Source organism: Megalobrama amblycephala, linkage group LG22, assembly GCF_018812025.1.
Source record: "Megalobrama amblycephala isolate DHTTF-2021 linkage group LG22, ASM1881202v1, whole genome shotgun sequence".
NCBI classification, from domain to species: domain Eukaryota; kingdom Metazoa; phylum Chordata; class Actinopteri; order Cypriniformes; family Xenocyprididae; genus Megalobrama; species Megalobrama amblycephala.
This window is the reverse complement of record NC_063065.1, coordinates 18715406-18737683: the sequence shown is the minus strand read 5'-3', so window position 1 is coordinate 18737683 and position 22278 is coordinate 18715406. Positions and strand designations below refer to the sequence as shown.

The window sequence follows — 22278 nt, the reverse complement described above, 5'->3', positions numbered from 1 at the left end:
AAGATTGTATCAATTACATCATTACATCAGTAGGTGGCGACAAGTAACTTAAAAAAATGTATGTCATTGAATCATTAATTCAAGCGATTAGTTCAAAAACTTTATTTATTTTTAAATTATTCAAAGTAAACATTATTTAAATAGAATAAAGCATTTTAAAGAATTTACATTTTGTCAGAATTTTTCCCTAATTGTGCTGCTCTAATGGAGAGTAACACGGGGGAAAGTATCAACAAATCTTGCAGCCAGATTCAAATTTGTGCCGCACGTTTGAGCACCACAACTCAGCTTGTAAGAATTATACACGGCTAGGCTATGAGTGCAACATTTTTCACCCAAAAAATGAAATTTCTGTCATTAAGTACTGTGATCCATCTAAAACTGACCTAGCCTATAGTTTATATTATATATTATATAAACCTTTCCAGGAAGCTGAAATCATTTGCAGAATGATTTTCTCTCTATGCCTGCAATTTGGAGAACAACAATACAGATGATTACTATTGCAAAAAAAATGTATAATATGAAATGGAAATGAAAAATCAGAATATAATCTTTCTCTCATCGTCAATACATCATAGTTTTTTTTTCACTCTTCACTCCCATTTATGCAGTTTTCATTATTCTGATTATTCACTAAGAATTGTGGTTATTGTGACCACCATTCTTCACATACCCCTATGCATAGCACAAATGATGAACTCACATACAGTAGGTGTGTTACTGGCCACTGTTTTACTCGACTTATGTCAAATGCAAAACACATTTCTATGGATGTATTGGATATTATTCGGCGCCATGATGAACATAGCAATGCTGTAACTGCGGTTGCATACGCTGCCGTCGGGTTCTTCGCACCGTCTCTGGAAAAAACAAGGAGCAGAGACTGCACAATGATTTGTGTTGATAGAGTTCAGCGATTCAGAGTGGAAGAAAAACTTGAGAATAATGTCACGGAGCTCATTTTAAAGTTGTGTGAACAACACTTATCATCTGTGTACGTTCCAGCAAGCGTACTTTGGTCAGAGTGGTAATAGGCCTACTGTTTACATGCCTGTTTATTGTAAGTAAAATCGGCGTATGCCACATAGTTTTATGCGATTATGGTTACTATGATATGAGCTTAAATCGCATTAGTTTAATTGGAGTATTGTGTTTACATAAGGTAAAGTTTGCTCGCAATATTGCCAAAATCCCATTATAATTGCAATATGAGGGTGCATGTAAACATACTGTAGTCATTCACTCTGGTTCTGTGAACTGGCTCAACTGATTCATTGAAAAGATCTGATTCAAATGAACAATTTGTTCACAAATTAAACCAAGAAAAGATATCAAGTGAATAATGACATTTGGTCTTTTTCTTTACATAAAGACAGCTCAGAAGACTTGAAATACAGCACACAAGTCACATGGTCTATGGTACTTTTAAAGTACTTTGTGTCCTTTTTGAAGCTTGAAAGCTCCAGTCCTTGTTCAGTGTATAATTGCTTGGAAAAAAGCACCAGCACATTATACAAATTTTTTCCTTTTGTGTCTCACAGAAGATATGAAGTCATACAGGCTTGAAAGAACATTGAGAGTGATTAAATGATGACAAAATTGGCATTTTTGTGAGAACTATCCCTTTAAAAAAAAAAGAAAGTACATACTGCACAGGCCTAAGCCTACGCTAACTGCATAGGCATTTATTTACCCAAGACAGACCTTGTCTAGAAGACAACAAATGCAGAGCAAACTGCGAGCAGTAGGTGGTTGAGTCATCTAACAACATTCTTTACTGCCCTCACAATTACTGTCTTTACCCCCCACACCCCTTGTGCTGTCTGTTTGCTTTGACCCACACTAAAACAGTGTGACGGACGGGGACACGGTTGCTGTCACTGAAGGTGAAATCAAGGAGGTCGGTGAGACAGCAGCATGGGTTAGACTTAGAAGTAAGCTGACACAGCAAAATAAGCAAAACTAACAGCTGACAAAAGCAATAGTGAGTAGAGAGATTCTCACATGCACAGTATCCACAACTGTCCTCAGTATATCAAACACAACAAAAGAGAACCTTTTGAAAAATAATAATCTACATTTCTTATACAAAGCATTTGGGGACCAGAGAATTGCAGATTTACCTCTAGAACCTCAATCTGGATTAGTGTGACTGGATTAATGCAACTGATAAAAGATTTGCTATTTAGATCATCTTCCAAACTACTAAAGCAACTGGTTCAATTGAACCATCAGTGCTGTAACACTAATATTTAGTTGAGTGAAAATGATACAATCAAGAACCAAACAGGGGTGCGTTTCCCGAAAGCATCGTTGGTGAACTATGGTCGTAAGTCCCATTAAACTCTATTGGTAACGACGGAACTTACGACCATAGTTCGCTTTGGGAAATGCACCCCAGGTTGAAACCCATGTTCTCTTGGGTGGACTGTATCCTGATGTTACAGAACGAAAAACCAATCAACAAGGTGTGCGTGTGTGTTATTAAAACTCCTGATAACAGATCAATAAGCACTTAAACATCTAGTAAGGCACATTCTTTGCAATCTGACCAGCACAGAATCAATGGTTGATGGATTTCACTGCAAAACTAATAACATTTCTTCTTTAAAATGGTATCCCGTTCACCCTCAAGTACATTTTAGTTTAAAATAAATAAATAAACAATGTACTTTGTAGGCCAATCTGGAAGTTAGCATTAACTTTGTTCCCTCAACATTAGCTTTTGAATTATTACAGAACATATGCTCTGTGAGTTTATGAGTTTATTTAAGTTTATGATTCTTAAATAATACACATTTTATCAAGATAATCTTTGCAAATCAACTTTTATATATTTTGAAGCCTGAATACAATGGCCAGAAGTAAAATGTCAGGATTTAAATGAACTACACTGTGGTCACTTGACTTTAAAGTCACCACCAGTAAGCTTCCATCAACTCTTTCAATCTACAAGTTGGAAAGTTTGAGTTAGAATATATTAAAAGAGTGTGAGTACAAAAACAACAAGGCTTTAAAAGTAGACTGGACTACTGAGTAGATGAGTCCTTATGTGATGAGAAACCTCTGAAGCCCTTTAGCAATTGCCTCTAAGATACTAGATAGTTAGCCTACTAGTGAGTAGGTTATATTCATCAGTTAGCTGAGCTGGCTTAAAGGCCAGAGAACGAACTTATGTGACGTCATTTCGAACAAAATCAGGCCAAAACGAAGTTCGTTTTGTGTTCTTTTTGGAAGTTCGAAACGGCTTGCCAAAGCGAACTTTCAGGAAAAGTTTGCTTCAGCTGCAAAACACCTTCGTACTACCATTGGTCAGTGACAATAACGTAATAGGAGGTGTGCACTGAGGCTCCGCCTTCACTCACGTGGGATGCGTTTTTCTTTGACTCATTTCGTGTGTTGAGTTCGTTGAGGTAAGATCTCCGCGGGTGAAAACATGAACACACTGGATAGCCACTTTATAGTACAAAATGAAGCGCTTCTGATAAAATGAGGCACTGACACTGTTTTTCATGTTTGATATTGTAAAGCTGCTTGATTTTATGCAATCTAATAAATAAAGTGCTATATGAAGACGTGACATGACTGGAGTGCTACTTTGCAGAGCTTGTGCTAACATACCCATGTTGTTATGATCAGATACTTTTCTTATGCTTAACAATAAATGCTTGCTGTTTTCTCATTTTTGTTGTGTTTATTTTGTTACTGAGAAGAAAGTGCACAGCACAAATTTACATATTCATACCATCAATCTCAGCAGTGTGGGCGGCGTCAGATATTCGTTTACAGTATATCGCTGGTCACGCATTTCGAACTTCATTTTACCCCTAAACGAAGAACGACAAAGAATTTCGTTTGAAGTATACCAGGGCCTTAACTTTAAGCTTAAAGTTTAAAAGACTTTGCAGAGCATACCCAGACAGTTAAAACTGCATTTTTAACATCAGACCCTTACATTTTATGGTTTTAGGTTTAATAGTTAATTTACTTGAAAGTTTTGAATATATTATTTAAACATTACTAGCTAAAATGATATGATGAAACATTTTAGTAAGTCTGTAAATTCACACATAAATGTTAAAATGGTTTGCCACAGATTAGTAAACCTTTTCTTTTTGGGAAAAGAGGAAGTGTCGAGCCCTGGGGTGGACCATCTAAAATCAGCCAAAGCCTCAAGCATGAAGAGTCATGAGCTGACTAATGAGGCAAAAACAAGATTGACTCATATCCTCTTTTAGCCTTGAGATACCTCAGACATCACCAAAATCAACCAAGTTCTCACTCAGTGCAGCATGACCTCACTGAAATAAGCCATCTAATGCTGCTTATAGTCAGCTAAAACAAGTCACTCATGTTTTCTGACTGTGAGTAGAAAGTCTAGTATTCTGCTTCACTGAAGATTGGCATGTTAAAGGCAACAGATGGATATTGTTGGGTTTCCTTCCCAACTGTTGGCAAGTCATCTGTGCCGGTTACCCTGTTCAGCCATCCTCACCATGGAAACGAGTGGGAGGGGACACAGTGGGCACACAATATATGTAGAGTGTCAAAGTGACACAGCCGAAGTGAAATCTGAAAACAGCCTCATTGATGCCGAACAAAAGAAATTACAGAATTGCAATATGTGCAATTAAATTCTAATTTCTCATTTTGCAATTTTCTGCAGATCTGACTTGTACCAGAAACATTTAACTAAATCTATAATATATGACATCATATTGTGTTTCTGTTTTTTTGTTTTTTTTTTACTTTAAAAGACATGAAATGGCATCAACAGCAGGCACTTAAAGGGTTAGTTCACCCAAAAATGAAAATTCTGTCATTAATTACTCACCCTCATGTCGTTCCAAACCTATAAGACTTTTGTTCATCTTCACACAAATAAAGATCTTTTTGATGAAATCTGAGAGCTTTCTGTCCCTCTATAGACAGCTATGCAACTAACACCTTGACGCTTCAAAAAGTTCATGAAGAGATTGTAAAACTAAACCAAATTAATTGGAGGTATAATTGACATTGAGATATTAATTGAGATAATATTAACCTATTATTATTAACCAACCAGAGGGAAGTCATTTCAGATGGGGAGGAAATTGCTACATTTTAATGAAATAACAAAAAATTATTTTCTTTTCTTTAGACTACACACAGGCACTACACACATTTAATTCTGGACAATATGTGTTTTTGTTTTTTGCACCCATCTATGTTAATAATTTTTCTATGTCTTTGAATGAAGACTAATGTGTGTGGTTGAAGTAGCGAAGATTATTATAGGAGAATGTGGACGCAGTGTTATTTACAATCATTGATATACTATTACAGTTATTAATATTTTGAATTAGTTTGTATTTTTATATTTTACTGTTATTTTAATTTTAGTTCAAGTTTAAGTAATTTTGTTGTGTTTTTCTCACTTGTTTTTTACAGTTATTATACATTTTTTATTTCAGTGTTAGTTATTTTAGTACATACATCAATTAAAAATAAAGGAAAATAAGAAATGTTGCCTTGGCATCTAGCTGAAATAAAATACATTTTTATTACTATGGAGAATGCGAAGTTAATAACAACTCCTTAAAACAAGAGTGTGTGTGTGTGTGGGGGGGGGGATTCAAGTATCATTCAAATGTTCAAGCGTCAAATGTTGTCATTTCTATTTAACACCTAACAATTGAAATGTTAGAATCCTGATGTGGCAATCAAGGGAAAAATCACACTACTCAGCTCAACTTTCTGACATGTGGAGACATGACATTAAGAAAGACATTACAAGCTGCTGCAAGACAGAGTACAGAGATCACCTGAGGTTAAAAAAAAAATGAACTCAAGTCCACAGGGGCATTTACTGTATATGTGCTTTTGGGGCTTAACAACAGTTAATGACATTACAAAATATCATTCAACCTTCAACATTTTTTAAAAAACATCTACAAAAAGTAAAAAAAAACAAAACAAAAAAAAACAACACACTACAATTTCCACAAGACAAGCACACACATAAGAAGTATGAGGTACATTTCCAGTGGTAAAGGCCAAAGTGATGTAAAACAGGAAGTTTCGCGAGCCAGTTCGGAGTAAAGATTCGCACTAACAATAAGCTTCCTTATGTCTTTCATAGGCAAATTCTACAGATTAGCATTCTTAAAACAAAAGGCATACAGTATTGACATCACACTTCTTGATATGGTTTTGATACTAACTAAACGCCCTACACAAAATTCTGACTACTTATAAAATTGCTTAAATTCATGTTAAAGTAAATAAATGCTGCTTTACAGTAGAAAGTTACCTCAAGGAAAGAGTGCACTGCTTCAATTATGAAGTGTATCGACCATCACCGATTTGTACGCTGCATTCTTGTGAGAGTTTTATAGCACCAATCCTTCAGTAACCTCAGAATACACAAAACACTTTTCCAGAACTAACATTCTTGCTGGGATGAAAAGATTAGCAATATGTGCTGATTAGAATAATGGATGCACACTGGGGCTCGTAAAAGTAAAATTGGAGTAAAGTGGCTGTCGGGGTGTATCTGTTAGCTTTGAGGACAACTATATAGTGCACACACCTGAAATTACACTACTAATGTTTAAATGTTTGGTGTCAAAGTTATTTATTTATTTATTTATTTTTTATATATATTTTTGAAATAAGTCTTTTGCTCACAAAGGCAGCAGTTATTTGACCAAACAACACAATAAAAACAGTAATATTATGAAATATTATTACAATTTAAAATAACTATTTTCTATTTTAATATGTTTTAAAATGTTATTGATTGAATGTTAATTTTTTTTTTTTTTTTTGTGGAAACTGACACATTTAGTTTCAGGATTATTTTATGAACAAAGTTTATAAGTTTCTACTGTCACTTTAACAATTTACCATAATGCATCCTTGCTGAATGAAAGTATTAATTATTAAAAAAAAGTATTAAAAAAAGAAAAGAAGTAAGAAGAAGTCTTACTGACTCCAAACTTTAATGTATATGCATTTTTTTTTTTATTATACTCATCATACTCATTATACTCTTATAGATTAAAAACCCAACCACTTTAAAGGATTAGTTCACTTTCAAATGAAAATTACCCCAAGCTTTACTCACCCTCAAGCAATCCTAGGTGTATATGACTTTCTTCTTTCTGATGAACACAATCGGAGATCTGAGCTTTATAAATGGCAGTGAGCGGGATCAACGAGTATGAGCTAAAGAAAGTGTCTCCATCCACATCCATCCATCATAAACAATCCACAAGGCTTCGGGGAGGTAAAAAAAAGGCCTTCTGAAGCAAAGCGATGCGTTTGTGTAAAAAAAAAAAAAAAAAAAAATCCATATTTAATAAGTTATGAAGTAAAATATCTAGCCTCCGCCAGACCGCCTTCCGTATTGAACTTACGGAGAGAAAAAAAAAACAAAAACAGAACTGGCAACACATCAGTAAAGCTTTTTCCGTAAGTTGAATAGGGAAGGCGTAGGACGTGGCGTAAGATGCGGATAGCTCAGATGCGTCAGGATATTTATTAATATATCTTAAATTGTGTTCATCAGCAAGAAGAAAGTCATATACACCTAGGATGGGTAAGTAAAGCTTGGGGTAATTTTTATATGAAAGTTAACTAATCCTTTAAAGGGGCTACACGTAAAATTCATAAACCCTTGTTAATAGTGACACCGGTGGCCGTTATGTAAACTGCAGCCAGCAATTTACTGCTTGTGCTTGCACTTGTGCACACTTAACATACAAGAGACTGAACGTGATTTAATGCCCCGATCTACTCACGGCAAATTTCTTTTTCGTTCTTCACTTAGAAGTACCTTTGCAGTGATATACTGTTAACAAAAACACAGACGCCATCCACAATGCTGAGAGAGACTTTTCGATGAATGTGCAAATACGTGCTGCACGCTTTCGTCACAATAACAAAATAAGCACACAACATGATCGTAGCAATGTGGATACTGTATGTTTATACCAGCTCTGCAATTCACAAACATCATGTCAACAGATGAGGTCATTAAAATTGCATTAAAGTTTGATTATAAAGTATTTTTGAGACTATAGACTATTTAGATCTGACTATGTGAGACTATAGTTTGAATTAATCCCTTTTGACACACTGACATTACAGTACAGAATGGCCCTTTCGGCATTATCCTGAACATTGTATAAGCATTCATTTCACGCGTCATTGAACGGAGGAGAGGCTCTCGAGAGCGCACGTAAACATCACATCCTTTTGATTTTCCCAGCAAAAATATCCAGAGTAATACATAAAATCAGTCTACAGGCTTTAATAACAACCTAGGAAGTTGGGGTATGTCTGTTTTTTTAAGTTTCACTATATAAGCTGTTCACACATGGGCAACAAAAAAAGCAATAAATACATGAAAATTCTCACTTATAGTCCCTTTAATACAGTTAAGATCACAATTCATCCAATGCTTCTTCAATTGTGGACTGTTAAATACAATTGTATACCATTAATCTAAATGCTTACTAAGGCAGTGCTCTCTCAAACAAACAAACACTAATGCACACACCTACCACTTCCACATCAGATACAGAAGTGGATTACAAGTGCCTTTATTTTCGACATCTGTCCGTTAAACAGGCAGACCCACAATGTTTACCCCTCATGGTCTGACATGCAGGCAAAGCAACGGTCCAGGTTTTGGAAAAAAGTCTTGATCAAGTTACTTGATCAAGGCTTTTCTATTTGAAAAATAGAATAATATTTTAAAACACTTATTTTTTATTTATTCCTGTGATCACAAAGCTGAATTTTCAGCATCATTACTCCAGTCTTCAGTGTCACATGCTCCTTCAGAAAGCATTCTAATATGCTGATTTGCTGCTCAAGAAACATTTCTTATCACCATCAATGTAAACAGTTGTGCTGATAAATATGTTTTTGGAAACCGTGATTGTGATTCTTTGATGAACAAATTTCAAAAGAAAAGCATTTATTTGAAATAGAAAAAATGTAACACAAATGTCTTACTTCTGATCATTTTAATGCATCTTTGCTGAATTTTTTTTTTATGTCTATATTATGTAAGATTATATCATCACCAAGCCCATTATATTTTCATCAAACTTACATAAATGATGATCCATCCAATTTACTCCCTGATGCACTACAGTGATCTAAAATGCAATCCCAGCAGGCAACATCCTCCTACACAAACAAACAAGTTACACATTAAGAACGCATCTCACTCTGGCCATGACTTAAAATACAGGCTACGGCACCGGCACACAACAAAGTGTCTGAAACAACCACATTAGAGTCTTCCTGTATGCTTGACTTCAAGCCTCACCTACAGTACATACCATAAAAGGAAAGGGAAAGAGAGGTGATAAGATGTTAATCAAACAGTGTCCAATCGAACTCAGTATGAATAACTATGACGACAGATATATATCCAGTGGTATATGATCGTAATAAATGAGGAGGTTTATAAAGGGACAAGGCTATATATTCATCAGGATTCATGATTTATCTCAGATGGGCAGAGATGAGCTAGGGATATACAATCGCACAATCCAGCGCTCTATGCCACCCCAATACTAGATAATATGTCACATTAATATGACTTTTTGAAGGAAAATAAGGAAATTGTATAAATTGCATGACATTACTGCAGAACCTGACATTGCTATTGCAAATGCTGTTGTGATTTGCATACTAATAAATGCATACATCAAACAAACAATTTTAATACACCCTGTAATCAAACACACATCTTAATCAGTTTTGAAACAGAAAATGTTTTGCAAGTACTTTCATTAAACAGCACATGGATAAATGACACCTAGTTACAGTGGAAATTTAGTGCACTACACTTGAACACTAGATTACAATATACAGTACCCACTTGGAATCTATGCAAAGGCATCAGCTGGATGCACAAAGTTCCCATAGCTTTGACTAATGAATTTCCATGATTGTTCATGGATTTTATAAATAATTTTATAGACATTTCCAGCCTATGAAAAATTGTAGACCTGAGCATGACTAGAAAATGTGTAATTACTATAGACATTTCCATGTGTTTTTAAGACACAAATAAAATCCCATGACTTTTCCTAACCTGTAAATCACAATTTTAAAATATACTGATATTTCAAGGACAGAACAGCAATATCCATTTCTGCTTAAGAAAAGTGTTGGTCCTACCTATGTTGCACAATGCATAGCAGAGGTTACACTGCATTGCACTGTATGACACAAAGCTGCTCTACTTTTTTCCACCCATAAATGCATTTAAACACTGTCATGCACTTATATTTCATTTGTTCCTGCTTATACGCTTTCAAACAACGGATGGCCACGGGTGCCATCGTGCTGAAAGCACACCGCTCAGTCACATGCTGTACTACAGCACCAATGCATTCAGAGTTATGAATATACACAATAATGCGCCTTACATGCAGCATAAAGACATAAGAGAGGAACGAAAACGCACCTTTGAATGTAAAGCGATGAAAAAACGTATGGAGTCCAGGTAGCACGCTATAAGCTCCAGAAGAGAAGGCTTTAGATCTCTCTCTCTCCTTCTCTATATCTGAGCCTCTCTCGCTCTCGCTCTCTCAGCTGTCTTACCGACTGTTATTTCCGGGTTAATAAAACGTCATTGTGCTTCTTGCATGTATTGTAACCAAACGCCTAAATCAAGCACCATACATTATCATATGATATGAAAACCAAGTGCACGACTTTGATTACTATATAGTCCCGTGTCCAATAGACGCGATGATTTGTTTTAATATAACTAAAGTTAATTTAGCCTAGTTGTATTCAACGCGCCCCCTGCCGGTCAACTTGTGTCACATAAGCGACACACCTGATGGATGAACTCATTCCAGTTATGTAAACTTGTGCAAATGCTGCCAGTTTTTTTGTCACATATAATGTCATATTCACGTGACAAACCATACTTGAAACTTTGATATCATTTTCCGCCTCAAATTCTACTAACCGGGCTAGGTTTCAAGTAATAGAAAACATGGACATTTAAATTTTTATGCAGGAATGTGTGGTAAAAGGTTGCTTATTTAAAATATACTTTTTTCCCCATACCATCCATTACATTCTCAGCCTGTGTGTCTTTTTAAACATTTTAATAAAATAAAAACTTCAAAAACCTTACAGTCAATCAATCAGAGTAAAACAGCAGCAACTCGCCAGTCGCCTAGTGTGTCAAAACGATTGTTTTCTAGACTTTTTTTTTTTTTTTGATCATGAAGTTCAATACGAACCTGAATTGAGAGCAAGATAATAGGCCGCATTATTAGCTATAGTGGAATAAAAATGGCACCTGGTATTATAGACGCCACTGCAGTTGAGAAAAACAATGATGATAAATGATAGAAAGTTTGTGAATGCTATAGTTACAAGAAGATAAATAATTATTTTGATATAAGAGAAATAATAAATTGCAGTATGTGTCTTATGTTGGAGAAAATTTTGAATATGGATAATCCACAATGTTATTAGAATAGGCTTTGTACAAGCTATTCTAGTTAATTGCGGGCGTGGTCTTTATTTCAGCGGTTATTGATCACACCAGGACTCAATCACCATCATCCATACTTAATCGTTCCCTTTGGTTATTACACAAACTGTGGTTTGAAGTCACCATAAGAACAAGGTATACATTTGAAGTTGCTGTCTAAAACTTTAATTATTGGCTAATATGGCCAAAGAAAGGATCCATGTTAACTTGGTCATCATTGGCCATGTAGACAGTGGTAAATCTACAACTACTGGTCATCTGGTCTACAAATGTGGAGGAATTGACCATAGAACTATTGAGAAATATGAAAAGGCTGCAACCCAGGTTAGTATTAGATTGAATGACCTATTATGTTTGTTTAGGTGCTAGATTTTTCACTCTTCATTTCCTCCTTTTGAAGATGGGAAAGAGTTCCTTCAAGTATGCCTGGGTGCTGGACAAACTGAAAGCAGAAAGGGAACGTGGCATTACCATTGACATTTCCCTGCTGAAATTCAACACTCAGAAATTCACATTTACCATAATTGATGCGCCAGGCCATCGTGACTTCATCAAGAACATGATCACAGGGACCTCACAGGTATTGATGCAGTTCAGATGTTGACCTGTTGAGTGTTTATCTGGGTTTCCCTTCTGGTATTACCTTTACAACCAAATTGAATGAAATGGCAATCTTTCTTTTAGGCTGATGCTGCTCTACTGATCGTCTCTGCTGCAAAGGGTGAATTTGAGGCTGGGATTTCTCGCAATGGTCAGACAAGAGAGCATGCTTTGCTGGCTTACACCCTTGGGGTCAAACAGCTCATGGTCTGTGTTAACAAAATGGACCTGACTGAACCACCGTTCAGCCAGAAACGTTATGATGAGGTGGTGAAGAACGTTTCTGTTTTCATCAAGAAGATTGGCTTTGAGATCGGTGCTGTACCTTTCATACCCGTTTCTGGCTGGAGTGGTGAGAACATGATCGCTCCATCTCAGAAGGTGATTCCACTCTCAGCACCCCATTACGATCTAGAAAAGGGAGTCTAAATCCTGTTCCTGGAGTACTAACTACCTGCGGAGTTTAGCTCCAACCCTGCTCCAGCACACCTGACTGTAATTAAAACATTCTCCTGAAGATCTTTTATTAGCTGGTTCAGGTGTCTGACCAGGGCTGGAGCTGAACTTTGGAGAATAGATCTCCAGGATCAGGACTGCACACCCTTGATATAGAGCTGCTGATTTCAATTGCTTGTGTCCTGTTCCAGATGCCGTGGTTCAAAGGGTGGAAGCTCAAGAGGAAAGAAGGCCATTCAAATGGTCGAACCTTGTTGGAGGTGCTCGATTCCCTACTTCCCCCAGTCCGTAATGCAAGCAAGCCACTGCGCCTTCCCCTACAAGATGTCTACAAGATTGGTGGTAGGTAAAACTGCCAAGTGGGCAAGGTCTCAATTTAAAACCCTTTTGGCTGGCACTCTCGACATCTGCTATGATTGCCCCCCAGGTGTTGGCACAGTCCCTGTGGGTAAGATTGAGACTGGGGTCTTAAAGCCTGGAATGGTTCTGACCTTCTCGCCAGCAAAATTGACTGCAGAGGTCAAGTCCATTGAGATGCATCACCAGGGGCTTCAGACTGCCCTCCCTGGCCACAATGTAGGCTTCAACATCAAAAATGTGTCTGTAAAAAATCTTCGGAGAGGTGACGTAGCAGGAAATTCACAGCAGGACCCGCCGTCAGATGTCAACAGTTTTATTGCTCAGGTAGCTATACTGGTTTTGACCCCTGGATTGAACTCTGGCTGACAAACCAGTAACTGATTCTCTTGTGCATTTCTATAGATCATAATGCTGAACCACCCAGGCAAAATCAAGGTTGGTTACTCCCCTGTACTCGACTGCCACACGACCCATGTTTCCTGTCGTTTTGCTGAGCTGAGGGAGAAGCTAGATCGACGTACGGGCAAGAAACTGGAGGACTGGCCCCAGTACCTGATGTCAGGAGATGGTGCCACAGTCAAACTCATCCCAAACAAACCCCTATGTGTGGAGAGCTTCTTTCATTATCCACCTCTGGGTAAGGCACTGAATTTTAAGTGGTCAAAATACTGCTGAAAAACATGTTTTAAGTTCTCTACTTTTTCCTGTCAGGTCGATTTGCTGTAAGGGATTTAAAACAGACTGTTGCTGTTGGGGTCATCAAATCTGTGGAGAAGGTGGACCAAGCCAAAAAGACACAGAAAGCTCCTGTATCAAAATGAGTTGATCATTTTGTCCTTTTATAATTTATTTACCAGCGGTCTGGTATGTGAGCCAAAAAGGTTCTCTTTATGTTGAGCATTTTTGTTTAGGTTTATGGAACCACACTTTGTTGCCTTAAAGTGAAGTCTTTTTAAATGCGTTGCTAGTGTATTCAGTTGTTTGAACTGACTGTGGGGCCCAATATGAGGTTTGGTATAGCTGTAGATGCATTCATTTTTGTTGCTGGACTGCAAATAAACTTAAGTTTTCACTTCAGCTGGTCATATGCATGTTGTCTTAGTCCATTTGTACAAGTTGCTACATCTAAATAACTTGACACTGAGAGACTTGGAGTATTGTTTAACATGAAGCCATTTTATTGATAATGGTGAGGAACATGTTCAGACAGTGGACACCATCCTTAAAATCTGCAATTAAAAAACTTGTAGACCATCAAACCTTTCCCTACACCTCCACATTGAATCCTAGGTAAATGCAGCCAAAGAGGTGACTGTTTATTTCAAAGAGTAAAATTACTCAAGTGGCAACTGTGCCAACTTTGTCTTCATACTATGCTCATTTAAATTGAGGAATGGCTCTAGCATTATGGAGCCTTTACCATAATGCTGACATGAGAGAACCATGATTGTTGCCTCAAAGTAAATGAACATGCAAGATTGTCAATCTCACATTAGAAACTATGGTTGTCATAGTCCCTCATTGAGAATTTGAGCAGCTAATGAAACCATTACTGAGCTATAACAAGGGTCACTGGCAGCATGGATGAAAATAGCATAAATCCCAATTACAATACAGTACATCCATGTCTATTACTTGAAAATATAACATCTATAAACAGAGTAAACAACTTCCCTATCTTCAAAAGTACTTCAAGTATCCAAGACCTCTCAAAACAATATTAAAGATGAAGGGTGACCTTTGTGTTTATGGAACACCACTGTATCACAGAGCGCTGTCCTTCAGTAAGACTGTAGTAAATGTACTTGTGTGGATAAAACACTGATATGGGATCACAGAGGAACAACCTGTTGACACAGGTAATGGTGTATGCATTGCACAGGTTAATTATTTTACACTAGGTAGCAAGAACGAAGAACAGCAAACACAAATTAACATTTCACTCTCTGACATGCTTTAGTGGTGTGTTAGGAAATGTGAAGGTAAAAACACGTAACTGAAAACCAACGTAAAGTCCAGTTGTTCCATCAGGAAGAGAAGTCTATCTGTCCCTGCTATAGATGATAGCAACAATGGACATGTTAATAAAACTTATTTGAACAAAACTGGCCCCAGCCGTAACTTACTGGCAGGTAGAGTACAAGTTCACAAATTTACTTTTCAGACCAACACAAGTTTCTACATTTACACAAAAATCACACACGCATCCTTGTGTGAAACACACGCACACATTTATGTACAATCTTATATACAGAGATACAGTATCAGTAATAGTGGAGGGAAAGTGCTGGTCTTTTAAATGGGTGCAGTCTAGCCGTTGTGCGGTAGGCTTTATAAAACGGTACGGATAACAGCGGTACAGTTAGACATTTTATTTACACTCGGTCTCTGACTATAGTATGGTGATGTGTTTTTCATTGTGGTTCAATCTTCTTAAAACTTGCATTGTTGATTCAGCAGCTAAGTCAAGTGCGTCCCATAGCCAGAGGTATTGCGCTGGGTGGGAGGTGGAGAACCGACATTTGTGTGTCAATCAGACAAGATATGAACAAAAGACATGGGAAATACGCCTTTCCTCTCTGGCTGCCCCTCAATGTGCCCAATCTGAGAACAAAAAAGAAAGGTTACAATCAGAATGTGGCTCTAAATCAAGTAAGGAATAATTGAAGATGAACTGTTGATTTACTGAAATTAAATGCACACCAGAGGTGGTAAAGATTATCAATTAATTTTCAATAATTCAATGGCCAGAACAATTCAGCTTGTACCATGGTTAGAAATGTACAGGTATATTTAAAGAGTTCGTCAAGCAAAAAGACACAGTTTGTACTTTTGGTTGTTTTCCAGGTAGCCTGTATGTTCTTGTTCTGTTCATGTTCTGAAGGTAATGTGTTTATTTTTGGTACAATAAACAGCCTGAAGTAGTTTCTTGGGACAGGGAAAGTATTCAATGAATCATATAGTGAATTTATTGGAACTGAATTATTCAGAATTCACAAAAATGGCATTTTCTCAATTTAACTGTTCTGAATTTGCAAATATAATTTTAAATCAACACCGTAAATTGTGAATTGAATTGTTTTGATTCTCTGTCAACGCAAAAATTCACAAAATGAGATTGTTGTAACCAAAATAAGATCAGAAGAAACGTGGTGATATTGAACTGTAATGTGGCTAACAAACCTTTTACTATTATATAGCCGTGAACTACAGGAACTATTTCAGAAAACATTAAGTCAAAACATTGTAACGTCTGTCAAACATTTAGAATCAAGAATTTGTTGCTTCTCAAGTCTCATGCTATGTTGCATATACTTGAAATTTATACTTGAATTTGGAGCGGTTACACTTACCCACCACTCCTGATCTTCTTCCCCGGTTACTATGATGACCTCACCCTCAACGAAAGTGAGCTCATCATCGTTATCCGCCTGACAATCATAGATGGTCTTCACCCTTCGCATTTTACTTTTAATCTGAAAAAAAAAAAGCAATACAGACAGATAGTAAGTTAATTTGTTAAAAGCAACTTGTTACTGACTCCCATGTACTTATCTGAAGCTTCTGAGGGTGTTTACATGACAATGATGCACTAAAAACGGAAAAAGTTTTTCCTTTTGCTTTTTTGTGTACACATGACAAAGTTGTCCGAACAATCCCCGTTCACATGGATCCACAAAAACGACTAAAAACGCTGTTAACCAGTTAGGACAGAAGTGGCGATGTAATTTTGTAAATAAATACTGTACTATAAGCCGATAGACTGAACACGTAATACACGTGACGTCACCGTTTTCACAAATTCGTGTTTTTGTTGTTTACATGGGTATCGTTTTCAAAAACAAAAGTATGCGTTTTCAGGCCCCCAAAATGGCATTTCCGTGTAAATGAACGGCCAAAAATGCATGAAAAATTTTCCGTTTTTAGTTGAAAACGGTGTCGTGTAAACAACCATTGAGACTAAATCCTCACTGGATTTATTTTCCGGGGCAATGGTACAGGTGTCTCCTGTGCAGATGTTGGACTTCCATTGGTGTCTTCACTAGACTGGACAGGCTGAGGTGACAGTTCACCTTGTTGGATGATTGTTGGAGTATCTGGTGGCTGGGGCTTGGGAGCCACTTCTCCAGGAGGAGGTTTGTGGAGGACCTCAGTGGTTATAGGTTTGGGTGGGGAGATCTCTGTTAGTTGGGGCTTGGGTGGTAGATCTTTCAACTGAGGTTTAGGTGGTAGGTCACCCAGCTGGGGTTTAGGGGGAAGGTCGGACAGCTGAGGCTTTGGAGGTAGTTCTCCTGGTTTAGGGGGTAATTCTGAAGGCTGTGGTTTAGGAGGTATATCTCCAGGTTGAGGTCTATCGGCTAATGGAACTTTCTGTGGGGTGTCTGAACTCTGCAGAACCTTCTGGAACAGCACAGGTTCAGGAGGCTGGTTGGTTTTGTCCATTGATGGGTGATGGATGGTGTCTATCTTACGCAGGGCAACTATTGAAAAACAAGATAATGTCAGCAGATATAGTTTAAGCCATTTTGGAAGACAAATATGAGGAAATATTTCCCTCACAAGATGTTGGGTCAGGTTTAAAGTGTCAGTATCCAAAAACTGTAAAAAGAATAATGTAAAAAAAAAACAAAAAAAAAAACCTTTTTAAATTGTTAAAATTTGACATTTGTTATTTCACATTTTATTCTTATAATAGGTTTCTTTTTTTTCTTTACTTTTGTTAATTTTAAAAGTGCATAAAATTAGATTAAAAATGTAATTTATTTCTAAGAGTTCATAAATATCTATATCTTCATCTATAAAACTTTCAAGAAATGTTTTTGCTTTTAAAGAAGTTTCATTTTATGCTGCTGTGAAACAATATTTATTGTGAAAAGTGTTATAAATTATTTAATTTACAAATAAATTCTATATAAAATGTATGGAATTTAAAAAAAACAACAACATTTCATTCAAGTTATACATCTAACTGTACTGTAATAGTGGGTAGGAAAAGATACACTGTAAGCTTTAAACAAACTAAATTAAATAAAAATATACTTGAATGCAAATAACTGACTAAATAAATTACTTCAACATTCAGACGTTATACCATTGCAATATTCACAGGCAGAAAGCATGTCACCTACCCTTCTGAGGTAGTTTGGGAAGGACCCGTGGACCAAGTGTGGGCTTTGTGGTGTTGAGACTAGAAATATGGAACATATGTAAAGCTCAAAGAAATGTCCGATAACATGTTTGCACGCTCTGTAAAATCAGCCATGATGTATAAAAGAGAACTGTTTTGCATTCCCAAATACACAATGACAAATTTACATGGACATATTCAAATGAAACATGAAAGGCCAAGTATAAATTTGCAGTCTAAGGTTTGCTGACCTTTCTAATGCAAATATAGTTCTAAATATAGCTCAAGCTCATACTAGATTTGGCCTTTCTTGTGTGAATTTAATTTTTAATCAGTTTTGTTTGGATTGTTTTATTTGCCATGTTAGAGAAGTTTGAAGGAAGTTGGTTCACCTTTGTTGTTGTGGGATGCCTTCAAATCTGTTAGTTACAGGGGACATCTTGTTGATAGGAGGTGGCGTTGAATCACTTCCTGCAATGAGTTTAAGTTTAAATATATTTTTTCTGATTTTAGTGACAAAAGCCTATAGAGCCCCTAATGTGACATTAGCAGAAAAAAAAATTTAGTGGGACTTTCACACAGTAAAACTAGATATACACTGCCGTCAAAAGTTTGTGGTTGGTAAGATTTTTAGGGTGCATTCACACTTGTAGTTCGGTTCGTTTGGTCCGGACCAAAAAAAAAAACATTTAGTCCTGGTCTGATTAGCATTCATATTGGCAATTGTATCAACGAACCAAAAGATACCGAACCTAAAGTCATAGGGATACGTTCACAACCTGATTGGTTGGATTTTAGGACTTATTATCTATTTTGATATGGAACTTACCGAACATCCAAACAATGCTGTGTGCTGAGGTAAATGCACTTGTTGTGTGTGCGTAGCCTGCATATGATGGTATTTTGGCGAGCTGGGAACTCGTGAAGGGATTATAAAATGTGTAAAGGAGTCAAAACAGTGGCGGGAATCTCTCCGTCACACACAAGCGATCTGCTGCGTGGAGACGTGCGTCTGATGCCTGTGATGAGTAAACTCACAACTATGACGAGAAAAACCGATATGCGTGAGGATTCTGTAATTTTTAGGGTCTCATCTTCCTGTTTTTGGTTTGTTTACATGTCTTTGGTCCGTGTTGCATTCATATAACATTCAAACCGCACCAGAGTTCGTTTGGAAGCGGACCGAGACCCATCTTTTCAGGGTGCTTTCACATTAGCACTTTTGGTGCACACCCGGGTTCGATTGACGTCAGAGTTCGGTACGTTTGGATAATGTGAACACTGTCTTCTGAACTCGGGTGCGCACCCGCAAACCATACCCGAGTCTGCTTAAAAAGGGTTGTCTGGGGTACAGTTCAAATGAACTCCGGTACGCTGCTGATATGAACGCAAACTTACCAAATCGCGGAAGTGAACCGCTATTAATGCCGTATTATTTGATAAAAATGTGTTTGTGTGTGTGTTTCACGCACTTTCCCGGGGGTAATCAAACTCGGGTTTGGTCCAGGCAGTTGAACCAAGTGTGAAAGCACCCTCAGCGGTCTCGGTCCGCTTGTTTGGTGCGCACCAGGGTTCGGATGGCAGCGTATTCACATATGTTCAAATGAACCGCACTAACAGAGCAATCACAAAAGGGTTTGTTTTAATCGAACCAAACATGACAAGTGTGAACACACCCTTATGCCCACCAAGGCTGCATTTATTTGATCAAAAATACAGTAAAAACAGTAATATTGTGAAATATTTTTACAATTTGATGGCAAAGCTGAATTTTCAACATCTTTACTCCAGTGTTGTGTCACATGATCCTCCAGAAATCATTCTAATATGCTGATATAATGCTCAAGAAACATTCCTTATTGTCAATGTTAAAAACAGCTTAATATTTTTGTGGAAACTGCAAATAAATTTTTTCAGGATTCTTTGATAAATAGAAAGTTAAAAAAAAAAAAAAAAAAAAAAAAACAGTGTTTAAATAAAATAGAAACCTTTTGTAACATTAAAAATGTCTTTACTGTCAGTTTTGATCATTTAATTGCATCCCTTATACACACATTTTCCAAATAGAAGTTTGTGAACACACGAAAGTTTCCAGGATTTTTTTCAGCAAATGTCACTTTACAACTTTGTATAAACTTAATATAGTGAAGCAATTTTTTTTTCAGCAGAGGTAACAACACCAGGCCATGCACAATAATGGTCTTAAAGAGGCATTTCAGTACATCTCAAATTATGTGTATCAACTGGCATTTAATTAAAATGGGTTATATTGATACAGACCATGTGAAGGGATATATAAAGCAATGAAGTGCATTTTAGTATGTCTTTCACCCATCAACATCTTCTAGACCATTATTTTGCCATGCCTTGTTCTTTGTCTTAACCCAAAATGTTAGGCATCATGCAAATCACTAGGGCAGGGTTCAATGCAGAGATAAAATGATTATGAATGGGGTCATTAGGCTGAGCCTTTCATTGGCAACACTGTCCTCTCAATATTGTTTTTCATATCTAAAATGTTCTAAAGTTTAACGTGTAACACCACCACAGAATGAATGGGATGCAAATGATCTGGTAATATACTGCAGAGACTAAACCAAAAATAAACACATTTAGCATGGAGATGTTAAAAACGGGTACTATAAGGATTGATCTAAAATTAATCAAAAGACCATTATTTCTTGTAAGAATTTCATCTAAAAGCAAATAAATTGGTTTAACACTTTAAAGGGTTAGTTCACCCAAAAATGAAAATAATGTCATTTATTACTCACCTTCATGTCGTTCCAAACCCGTAAGACCTTTTAATCTTCGGAACACAAATTAAGATATTTTTGTTGAAATCCGATTGCTCAGTGAGGCCTGCATAGCCAGCGGTTCGGAGTGCCAAAGGCACGTGATTTCAGCAGTTTGGCGGTTTGACACGTGATCCGAATCATGATTCGACACAAAAGATTCATAACGCTCCAAAGCTTACTGAAGCATTGTTTTGAAATCGGCCATCACTATATAAGTCGTTATTTTGTTTTTTTGGCGCACCAAAAATATTCTCGTCGCTTTATAATATTAATATTTAACCACTGTGCTCACATGAACTGATTTAACCTTTTAACACGTACGATCACACCGGTGTGGTCAGTCTTGTCTGGCCCCAGGAGCGTACGATCACACCGGTGTGATTAGAACGTTCAGTGCATCGCGTGATCAACTGCCAAATTCAAATGTGCGTGCACGCTTTGGCTGGCGCTAAACCAGAGACGGACGCGCGCAGCGCTTTTCATATATCACATATGCAGTGTTTTCAACCAAATAATGTTTATTGTAGATTTCAGACATTTAAATACACACGAGTACTAACAAAACAATACATTTAGAGTTTGTAAAGTACACAATGGTGTCTATAGAAGTGGAAATAACAACCCTTTCCATTATAATTAGACGACACGTTTTATTCATATCAGATACACATTGTGAAAGTAACTTTAAAGCTTACTCTATTCTTCCCCAGTTCACCGACTCACTTACTTTCATGTATTTCGAGAGAAGTGGATAAATTCACGGGTTGTAAATCCAACAGATCCGATTCTCTGTGCGGCGCAAACTAACATGGCGGCGCCCATCGCGCATATGGCTCAACTAACATGATCGTTATAAAGGTGTTTAAACTTCAAAACACATCCACTTGCACATATTTGTCAATCGGAATATTAGATATTTCATGCTATAGTCAACAAATTTGTGAATATTTTGAATAACAAAGGAAAAATTAAATGAAAGCAGATTATCATTCATACAGTGCTGAGGTGTGTCACATAACAAGCAATGACGCGTCACCATGGAAACCATAAAGTGATACGTTCTAAATAACGGTCGCTTCAAAAAACTCATGCTGGGGGGTCAGCCAGAATATTTAAAACTTACGTGCGAAAGGGTTAAATATGTTTTTAGTACATTAATGGATCTTGAGAGAGGAAATGTCATTGCTGGCTATGCAGGCCTCACTGAGCCATCAGATTTCAACAAAAATATCTTAATTTGTGTTCCGAAGATGAATGAAGGTCTTACGGGTGTGGAACGGCATTCGGGTGAGTAATAAATGACATTATTTCATTTTTGGGTGAACTAAACCTTTAATTTGATAATCTACTTAATGTCAAGTACCATTCATTAGAGTAGACTGTCTGCTTAATATCTGCTAACACTTTAA

General features: G+C 36.9%; 3 protein-coding genes across 11 annotated transcripts in view; 1 reads left to right on the top strand and 2 right to left on the bottom strand.

Annotated features, from left to right (window-relative positions):
* The window catches only part of fam49bb (family with sequence similarity 49 member Bb), a 58586-nt gene extending 47837 nt beyond the window's left edge, over nt 1-10749 (bottom strand). The window contains exons 1-2 of one of the 2 annotated variants that reach the window (XM_048174125.1): nt 10478-10749; nt 9110-9186 (exon numbers count right to left, since the gene is read on the bottom strand). The gene's annotated coding sequence lies outside the window, so the exon portion shown is untranslated. The remainder of the gene's footprint in view (nt 1-9109; nt 9187-10477) is intronic. The other variant, XM_048174124.1, reaches the window with a different exon arrangement.
* A 557-nt stretch (nt 10750-11306) lies between these two features.
* Nucleotides 11307-14028, top strand: si:dkey-37o8.1 (Elongation factor 1-alpha-like). The gene is made up of 7 exons (XM_048174123.1): nt 11307-11851; nt 11928-12107; nt 12212-12508; nt 12775-12925; nt 13011-13267; nt 13346-13580; nt 13655-14028. The coding sequence occupies exons 1-7, from the start codon at nt 11708-11710 to the stop codon at nt 13762-13764; spliced, it is 1374 nt and encodes a 457-aa protein (XP_048030080.1). The 5' UTR covers nt 11307-11707; the 3' UTR covers nt 13765-14028.
* A 70-nt stretch (nt 14029-14098) lies between these two features.
* Nucleotides 14099-22278, bottom strand: part of asap1b (ArfGAP with SH3 domain, ankyrin repeat and PH domain 1b) — a 116240-nt gene continuing 108060 nt past the window's right edge. For 5 of the 8 annotated variants that reach the window (XM_048174117.1, XM_048174114.1, XM_048174120.1 and 2 more), the window contains 5 exons: nt 18464-18542; nt 18073-18131; nt 16916-17424; nt 16297-16419; nt 14099-15547 (listed from right to left, as the gene is read on the bottom strand). In XM_048174117.1, the coding sequence (XP_048030074.1) occupies nt 15473-15547; nt 16297-16419; nt 16916-17424; nt 18073-18131; nt 18464-18542 (845 nt within the window). In that variant the 3' untranslated portion in view covers nt 14099-15472. Of the gene's footprint in view, nt 15548-16296; nt 16420-16915; nt 17425-18072; nt 18134-18463; nt 18543-22278 lie in introns of all 8 variants that reach the window. The other 3 variants (XM_048174118.1, XM_048174115.1, XM_048174121.1) reach the window with 1 other exon arrangement.